Source organism: Nicotiana sylvestris, chromosome 5 (assembly GCF_000393655.2).
Source record: "Nicotiana sylvestris chromosome 5, ASM39365v2, whole genome shotgun sequence".
Taxonomy (NCBI): Eukaryota; Viridiplantae; Streptophyta; class Magnoliopsida; order Solanales; family Solanaceae; genus Nicotiana; species Nicotiana sylvestris.
This window is the reverse complement of record NC_091061.1, coordinates 99,092,917-99,101,674: the sequence shown is the minus strand read 5'-3', so window position 1 is coordinate 99,101,674 and position 8,758 is coordinate 99,092,917. Positions and strand designations below refer to the sequence as shown.

At 34.0% G+C, this 8,758-nt stretch overlaps 1 protein-coding gene across 1 annotated transcript; it reads left to right on the top strand.

The window, feature by feature from the left end:
- The first annotated feature begins 1,635 nt into the window (after window positions 1–1,635).
- Window positions 1,636–8,455, top strand: LOC104234366 (calreticulin-3-like). Its single transcript, XM_009787923.2, has 14 exons — window positions 1,636–1,795; window positions 2,290–2,397; window positions 3,740–3,932; window positions 4,510–4,768; window positions 5,021–5,077; window positions 5,163–5,210; window positions 5,914–6,000; window positions 6,079–6,136; window positions 6,244–6,311; window positions 6,417–6,509; window positions 6,598–6,654; window positions 6,738–6,818; window positions 7,237–7,269; window positions 8,173–8,455. Exons 1-14 carry the CDS (start codon window positions 1,669–1,671, stop codon window positions 8,182–8,184), a joined length of 1,281 nt encoding a protein of 426 aa, XP_009786225.1. The 5' UTR covers window positions 1,636–1,668; the 3' UTR covers window positions 8,185–8,455.
- The last annotated feature ends 303 nt before the right edge of the window (window positions 8,456–8,758 follow it).

The following is an 8,758-nucleotide window of genomic DNA, read 5'->3' as shown; positions in this document are numbered from 1 at the left end:
TAAATTCTTTATACATATATATTAAATCTAGAACATCCTTAAATATCCTAACGAAATTCCTAATTTTATCATTAAATGATTCACATCAGTCTGCTATTATATGTGCGTTCTATTTTCTTAACTTTGTATTAAATTTTTGAATTTGAATATTCAAGGACATTATTAAAGATCTCGTTCCTTCTGAAAGTAAATCCATTTGATCCTCGAGAAAATGATAGTAATAATACATACTAATTTTAATCAAATTTAATATAGCTGAATGTCTGTTTACATACTATATAATTCTGCTTACTGCAAAATTAATGCCTCCCCACCCCTCAACCCTGCCCTCCCAAATAAAAAGAAGAAAAGACTAACCAGTTTTCTTTATTTTTCCTATCTTTAGAAGAAGTGACATTTCTTATAATAAGTTCTTCCCAGGAAACTTCTCCAAGTAAGTTTTATTCACTGCTGCTTCTATTTATGCAAATTACAGAACCATTAATAATATGGACTTTAATTCTAGCCTCCGTAAATTCAACAAATTTATTTTGTAAAGCATGTAGCATTGACTTATTACTGTATTACTCCCTCCGTTCATTTTTACATAGCACGTTTTTGATTTTTCACGTCCCGTAAGAAATAATAAATGAAATGTATAATTTACCACGATATTCATATTAATTGATGCATAATTTAATGGTTTTGAGAAAATGATTTGAAATGAGTAATTAATACTGTGGATATAACAGAAAAAAATTTATCTTCTCTTGATATTTTAAAACTTAAACGTAACAAATAAAAGTGAAAATATATTTTTAGAATATTGGACAAGTAAAAGTGAACGGAAGAAGTAGTTATTACGTTTGAAATGAGTTCAAAAATTGATATTTATTGCAACTTTAATGAATTTTTAATTTAATCTATATTTTTCGCGTTAACGATATTGAATTCAGTTGAACTCGTAAACTGCTCCAGATATATTAATGCAATGGAAAGTTGACGACGGTTACAAAACAGATTTTAGAACATAGAATGTCTTATAAATTATGCAAATTTATTGGAGCTATATATTCCATATAAAAATTATCCTTGACAATTACGTATAAGATACTTCCCTCCTATTTGATGTTAGTTTTTTTGTGCGGTTGTGGGTGGGATTGATTATGCCTTTGATTCAATAACTACTTTAATAATTTTGTTAATAATCGTCTCAAAATTTTCACATCAATATCTATTTATATATAAAAAAGGTCACACTGCACGATATGATTTAGTGGTCAACAAAATAAGATTATCCTTGAAAAACACAATTAAAAGTTTAACAAAAATATTATATGTGATTTCATTTTATTTGCCGAAGTTCTCTAATGAGAAATAATAGGTATTCAATAAAAAAAAATGAATATTACATTAAATTCATACAAATGATTCAAGAGCTTAACAAATGGAGTTCCCACCATTCAAAGTAGGACTATGAACCAAAAAGGGTGGCACTAGAAGCAATTCTATTGGACAACGCAACGTGGCAATCCATTTTTTATTGGAGGACACTTAAAAAGAAAAATGAAAAAGAATATAAATTAACGACCTGGATATTACCGTAATTATATAAAAGTCAAGATCTAAATTGCAAAGCAACTTTGTATAAGTAGCCCAACGACCCGAAAGTTTTCATAAAAAGAGCAAATGGCTCTCTCTGAGCATAAACCAAGTAGACTGATATTCTCATTGGAAACTTTTCTACTAGTTTTGCTCTTCTTTACACTTGTCTCTTCTTCAGCATCTGAGATTTTCTTTGAAGAAAGCTTTGATGGTAAATTTAATAGTACTAGTATTTCTTGCTTCCAGTTTTTTGAGCTTTGAATTCTATGAAAATGATTTATTTTTAAGTCACTTTCGGTTTGGGTGAGCTTGTGGTCGTTATTTACTTGGAAGAATGGAATCTATTCTTTTTGTGCTTTCTTCCATTTTCTTATGGGTTGACCCCAAAAGTTTATTGGACTAATCGGGTGAACTTGAATAATGGAGCATGTGATCTTTGGCTGAACTTAATTTCTATACTTAAATATGCTTGGCTACTAAATACGTACATGGAGTGTATCTATCTTTGAAAAATAGGTTGATTCTGGGTTTGCAGAATGATAATTAGCTAGTCACTTTGTACTTGAGTTGCTTAACTGTGTAAGTAATTGAAGTTGGTCTTTAGATGGATTGTAAGGGGAAGAGACCCAAGTGATTCCTTCAATTCTGATTATTATTGTTTTTATTTTTATTTTTATTTTTATTTTTATATTCGATGTGGAAAAGATGGATGGAGGAGCAGATGGGTGAAGTCAGACTGGAAAATCAGTGAAGGAAAAGCAGGCTCATTTAAGCACACGGCCGGCACATGGGCTGGTGATCCTGATGACAAAGGTTTGACTTTTGGAAGTCTGCATCTGTATACATAATGGATTGTTTTTTCAAAATATCCAATAGAAAATTGAGTAGAGATATATTGCTCTATATACAGTGACTTGCGTATTTTATGCTTTCAAGTGCAACTGCAAGATGCTAGGCTTATTGGTACTTGATGATTTGTTGGTAATATGTTATCATACTTTTCTTGTGGGAACATAAAGTATATGCCGCTGACTTGCAGTATAAGATCACAAGTGTCAACAATTTAAAGTAGTAAAATGAAAGGGGTACATTGTCAAGCTTTGGAGTGTCTGTTCGATGGTTCTCATCAAAGGTTTTCCTGCTTTCAAACTTTAGAGTCAATTCCTGAATACATTTGAGTAAGAATTTTGAAGGGCATTTGGTCACTTCTTCTATTTTTTTTTTCCTCTCCAAAGTGAAGTGCATTCTGTAGCTTATCTCGATGTTCAACTTTAACACCAAATTGCAATCAGAGGCAAGGAAATACTGTGAACACTAGATTGACTTAACATGAGATGAGATGCTCTTGCGAGAGGAAGTAGAGCTTTTATCATTGGACTTTCCTACCTTTAAACCACCTGATAATGGACAGGTGGCATTTTATGCTTGTCCAGCTTGTCAAAATGGTATCATTACCGAAGCACTTAATCCGGCTAATCAATTGTATCATCGGATTTGTAGCTTTGAATATTTTTTTTAGAAAAAAACTTTCTGCTGCTTCATCATCTCTGCTTTGCTGCAAAACCATTTCACTTATACGCCATACTATAAATTTGTTGCATAGGCACGTGAAATACTAGCCATTCATTCCATTCATTGGTCTAACCGTAAATGGTATCTTTTAAGGATGGTATTTTTCTTTATTAAGTTTATGAAAGTTGACGGTTTAGTGTCTAGATATGCTAATGGTGAAATCTCCTGAGAGTGTATTGCTATCATAATTTGGTTTGTTAGGAGCAATCCACCTGTTTTACTGTTTCCTATTCTGACTCTCTAAAGCACAACAGATTTACAATATTAGATGATTTCTGGTAATTGATTTAAACAATAAAGGGATCGTCAAAGTTGGCCAATCAAATAAAACTTTGAAGTCTTGAATGTACATATGCAAGTTTTTTGAGACAGGTATTATATCTTTTACAAGGAATCTTCATGTTCATTTTTGTTTGCAGTTCCAAACTCTTCAGATTTCATATTCATATAGCTAATTTCTATTCTGATAAAGAAGTTGTCTCCTCACTTTGTGAATATCTCATACTCAACTGCAAGTCCTTGTGCTTTTGTTTGGCTGATGAAGAATTCAGTGGCAGATTTAAGATGATACTGATTTTTGCAGGTATCCAGACAACAAACGATGCCAAACATTTCGCTGTTTCTGCAAAAATACCGGAATTTAGCAATAAAAACAGAACACTGGTTGTACAGTATTCTATAAAGTTTGAGCAAGATATTGAATGTGGAGGGGGTTATATAAAGCTTCTATCTGGATATGTCAATCAGAAGAAATTTGGGGGAGACACTCCATACAGGTCATTTCTTGTTATGTTCAGAATGTGAACTTCTCTTTCTCCATTTAAGACATCCTATAATCTGGAGATTTTGTGATTGGCATAAGCATGGTTTTTGGCAGCATCCTTTTTTTCCCCTTTCCTGTGAAGGATTTTTGACGGGCACTACCACTTTTCAAATTTTGAAATATGGGAATTCTGCATGAATTCTTAGTGCAAAATTACATGTTATTTTGAAACATGCCAGTGATCTCCCTGATCCGATATCCTTTAGCAGCACAACCACTCTCTTTTTTTGGATGTCTTACCTATGACCCTGATTAGATAAGGATCTCCAGTTGGGTAAACATGCATTTACATCATAATTCATGGGTGGAATTTGTACCTGAATATCTTAGTTCTAAGAGTTCCTGATAATTCAGTAAACGAATCAGAGTCGAAAAGCAGTGCGAAGTAAAGAATGTAATTCCTTATATGTCGAAGGGAAGAGCTGCTCCTTTATTTTGCATATCCCCCAGTTTATTATTTGTGTCATCGTACTTTATGATCTGGAAGCCTACTTTCTGATATATGTTTCTTATTTTGATTGTTGCTGCAGTTTTATGTTTGGGCCAGATATCTGTGGTACACAGACGAAGAAACTTCATGTTATACTTTCCTACCAAGGCCAGAATTACCCCATCAAGAAGGAATTAGAATGTGAAACAGACAAATTAACACATTTCTACACGTTCATTCTTAGACCTGATGCATCCTACAGCATCTGGATTGATGGTCGAGAAAGAGATTCTGGAAGTATGTACACAGACTGGGACATACTTCCTCCCCGCAAAATCAAGGATGTAAATGCGAAAAAGGTATACCAACTTGAGGTTAGGTGGTTTTGCAAAACTTAGGAATACCTGCCGAGGCCTAACTTTATTTATTACCTCGCACACTGATCATAAATTTGGCTGAGAAAGAGATTCTCATTATAAGCTGATATTCCCTTTATCTCTTCCAAGTTGAAAAATTGGACAACTGTTGTTTTTTAAACTGCCTTCCGTCCCTTTGCTAAGTTTTTGGTACTTCTGTGTTGTTTGCCCCTCACTTATTTCCTTGCTTTATAGCCTGCAGACTGGGAAGACAGAGAATATATTGAAGATCCAGATGACATCAAACCTGAGGTAATTTATATTGTACGTGGTTATATTTCTGTAGTTTTTAGCAATTTGGCTTGATTGCAGACTTTCTTGAATCTTTTTACTCCAGGGATATGATTCTATTCCGAGAGAGATTCCAGACCGGAAACCTAAAAAGGTTAGTTTTCAACTGGAACATAATTAACGGAAACCATGTTCATTTCACCTGCATTGTTGATGAGGTATTATGTACTCCTTTTCTGGGATATGATCATTCTAGAACGGCTTTTCCATTTAGCTTTATAAGTTTCTATATGTTTTTGCGATCTCTCTCTCTCTCATGTATATAACTGTGCCTATGTGAACTTCCATTCCATTAAATTTTTTGTATTATTGGTTCCAATCTGGATAGAGGAGGGTCGCGGGTTGATTGACAGTCCCTGCAAAAATTACAAAATATAGTTGACCCTACTAAGTTTGAATAACGCTTGCTAGTTGTTGTAGTGAATGCCTCTGTCTCTCTCTCTCTCTCCATTAGGTCCTTTTCATCTTTGCTCCATCTGCATGGCACTACCTATATTTTTTGGTTAGCAATTGAGGTAGGAAAAAGCAAGATTCAAACAGACAGTGAAGTCCTATGCAGTCCGATACCACAAGATTTTCTTTCTTGTCATCGCTGTTTTCGTTGGATTCTTTCCATCTAGATCACATCCCTATAGAAGTGACAGATGGAGAGGACACTGGACAGAGAGTTTTCTGGTTGATATTTTATCAAAGCGTAAGAAACTTGTCATATAAGATGCATGATATAGAGTGACGAGACTACATCTTCTAAGTTGATTAACCTATATATAAAAATATTTTGCTTTTCTTTTGATCAGCCAAATAACTGGGATGATGAAGAGGATGGTATGTGGAAGCCACCGAAAGTACCTAATCCAGCGTACCGTGGTCCATGGAAAAGGAAGGTATGTTGAAAATCCTTTTCAATGGTTGGTTATTAAGCATGACCTGGAATATCTACCGACTTTATTTTTATGATGCAGAAAATTAAGAATCCCAACTATAAAGGAAAATGGAAGATTCCTTGGATTGATAATCCAGGTAATCAATGTTTGCAATCATATCAAATTGAATTTTGCGTGTGACACTGCCATGAAGTTTTAGGAGAAAATTGGAAAACAGATCCTGATCTTTTTCTTTGTTTCCAGAATTTGAAGATGATCCTGATCTCTACGTACTGAAGCCGATCAAATATGTTGGTATCGAAGTTTGGCAGGTAATATAGACCATCTTTTCCTGGACAATGTCATCTTCTCTGAAGCTAACTCAGTATTTCTTAATTTATGCTGTAACAAGTGGAATATAATATGCCGGAATGCAGGTAAAGGCAGGTTCTGTTTTTGATAACATTTTGGTGTGTGATGAGCCAGATTATGCAAAACAAGTGATTCAGGAAGTGTTTGCCAATAGGGAGGTCTGTACTTGATCCTCCATCTTTTACTGGCAATTTGTAGCTTGATTTCTCTTCTAGTGCTTAGGAATTTCTTAAACCATTCCTTCAGGCTGAAAAGGAGGCTTTTGAAGAGGCAGAGAAAGTGAGAAAAGCAAAAGAGGAAGAGGTAATGATTCTTGCTTATCAGTAACATTGTACTTAACCTTCTTTTGCTGATGCATGAGTTGTAAAATGGTTGGAAATTCTCAGGAAGCTCAAAGAGCAAGAGAGGAAGGTGAAAGGAGGAAACGAGAAAGGGGTAGGGACCGACATCGGGACAGATACAAGAAGGTTAGTGTCTGTATATTCAGATTTTTAAATATGCTTTTACCAGTCAGCTTCCTCGCAATATTAATAATGCATGCTGATTTTCTTTCAGCGATCGAAACTTCAGAATTTGTTTGTCTATCGCTTTCTATACTAAAGTCCTCTTGGCAATTGGATCTTTACTTCCTCGTGTTTCTGAAGCCTAATTTTGCTCATTAATTCCACCAGAAATACTTGAAGCTTCTGGCCTTTTGTTAAGTCAGTTGTTTTTGTAGGGAAAAACCTATATATATATATAGTAAAAAACCAACTCAGTTTGCTTGATAAGTTCTTAAATAGGCGCCACTGTCAATAATTGTTTTGACATCCATGTCTCTTTGTTTTACTGTACATTTGTTTTGAAATTGTAATTTCTAATTTTTGATGTTATACTTTTCTGCAGCGCTATCACCACGATTATATGGATGACTATCATGTAAGCTCAGATATCTTCTCCTCCTATCCCACCTCTTCCACCCCTGCCTCTCCTAATCCACGATAACCAGACTTATTCTCTAAATCTCTAATTGTCCATAAACAATTGCTCAATTGCATTGTCCAATTTACAGTCTTGATAGATGTGTACTTATTGTTCATTGGCCCAAATAATGTCCACTTCACAGCCTATGAAGAAAATATTTTGGTCAATTCATTAAAAAGATTGATTCTTTGAAATTTTTATGGAGTTCAAATAATTATTAACTGGGAAGAAAATCATCACCTCTATTTTGGGCTTCAGTTTGAAAAGTGATGCTTTCAAATGGATAGATATATCCTTGGTTTGTCATATCACAACTGCAAATTGCACATTACTGTTGCAAACAAAATTTCTTGCAGGACAAAACTTTAACTGGTTGTTGGAACATTGTCAATAACATTCTCATCTATGTTTCATTTTGCTTAATTTTTTTTAACAAAGGCATACTTAAAACTGTTTCATCCTTTATAGGACAATCCAAGTTGTATCTCAAATATGTTTTAGTTAATAGATTTTTCCTGCAATGCACATAGTTTCAATATGTTGTAAGTAGTGGTTACAGTAATTACACAGTTAACTCACATTAGTGAAATTCAGAGTCATATCCAGTATAATTTGTAATTTTATATAGTACAACATGAAACAGAGGTTACTGAGACAAATTGCAACAAGGCAAGTAAATTGTTCTAATACTAGAAAAGATGGAACGATGAAGTGTAATGATCAACAATGTTATGAAAAGCCCTACTCGATAGGTTGAAATTAATCTGGTGAATGAATTAGTATGAATTTCTTGTTTTGTTGGGCATGTTATACCTTGCACTTTCAGTGACATTAGTTGCTCTTCTTCTGTTGTTGCAGGATGAACTTTAAATTGGTGTTAAGACCATACTACGTTTTCCACTCCAGAAACGTCGTTTAGATTAATGTGTTCCTTTTGTTGTATTTTTGCTATTATTGTATCTATATTCTTCATAATACAAACTCATTAGGCATAAGAAATGCATTTTGTATCTCTGAAACTAGTTTAGTTTGTGTTGAGAGCTATCAGCCGAGTGTCAAAGCTTGGTTAGCCCGACTATTCTGGAAATGTGTCTCCGAACAACAATATTGAAATTGAAAATTCCGTCTCCTTAATCATGCAGTTGACTGAGTGTGTGTATATGGTTCGGTTTGGATGCAGCTTAAGCTTAAAGATTTTGCTCATAGCTCTTGTGTTTCTATTTAAGGTTGAAAATTTGAGAAAATGAAGCAGGCATTAGACCATAAATACTAGTGTTAGATTGAAAAAGCTAACACTATGCTACTGGTCAGCTACTGATGCAGGGTTTTATCTGCTGGATATTATTATACCTTCCATTTTTTTTGTATTTCCTATATTTCTTATATTGCTGTTATTTTGTTATTTTATGTTATGTTATGTTATTTTATTATGAGTTTATTGATA

What these genes read in the sequence shown, in the direction of transcription:
- LOC104234366 (XM_009787923.2), top strand. Translation starts at nt 1,669, where the DNA reads ATGGCTCTCTCTGAGCATAAACCAAGTAGACTGATATTCTCATTGGAA. An exon ending in TGGTGATCCTGATGACAAAG is followed by an intron (nt 2,398 to 3,739) that starts GTTTGACTTTTG and finishes TGATTTTTGCAG; the next exon opens with GTATCCAGACAACAAACGAT. An exon ending in AAGTGTTTGCCAATAGGGAG is followed by an intron (nt 6,510 to 6,597) that starts GTCTGTACTTGA and finishes CCATTCCTTCAG; the next exon opens with GCTGAAAAGGAGGCTTTTGA.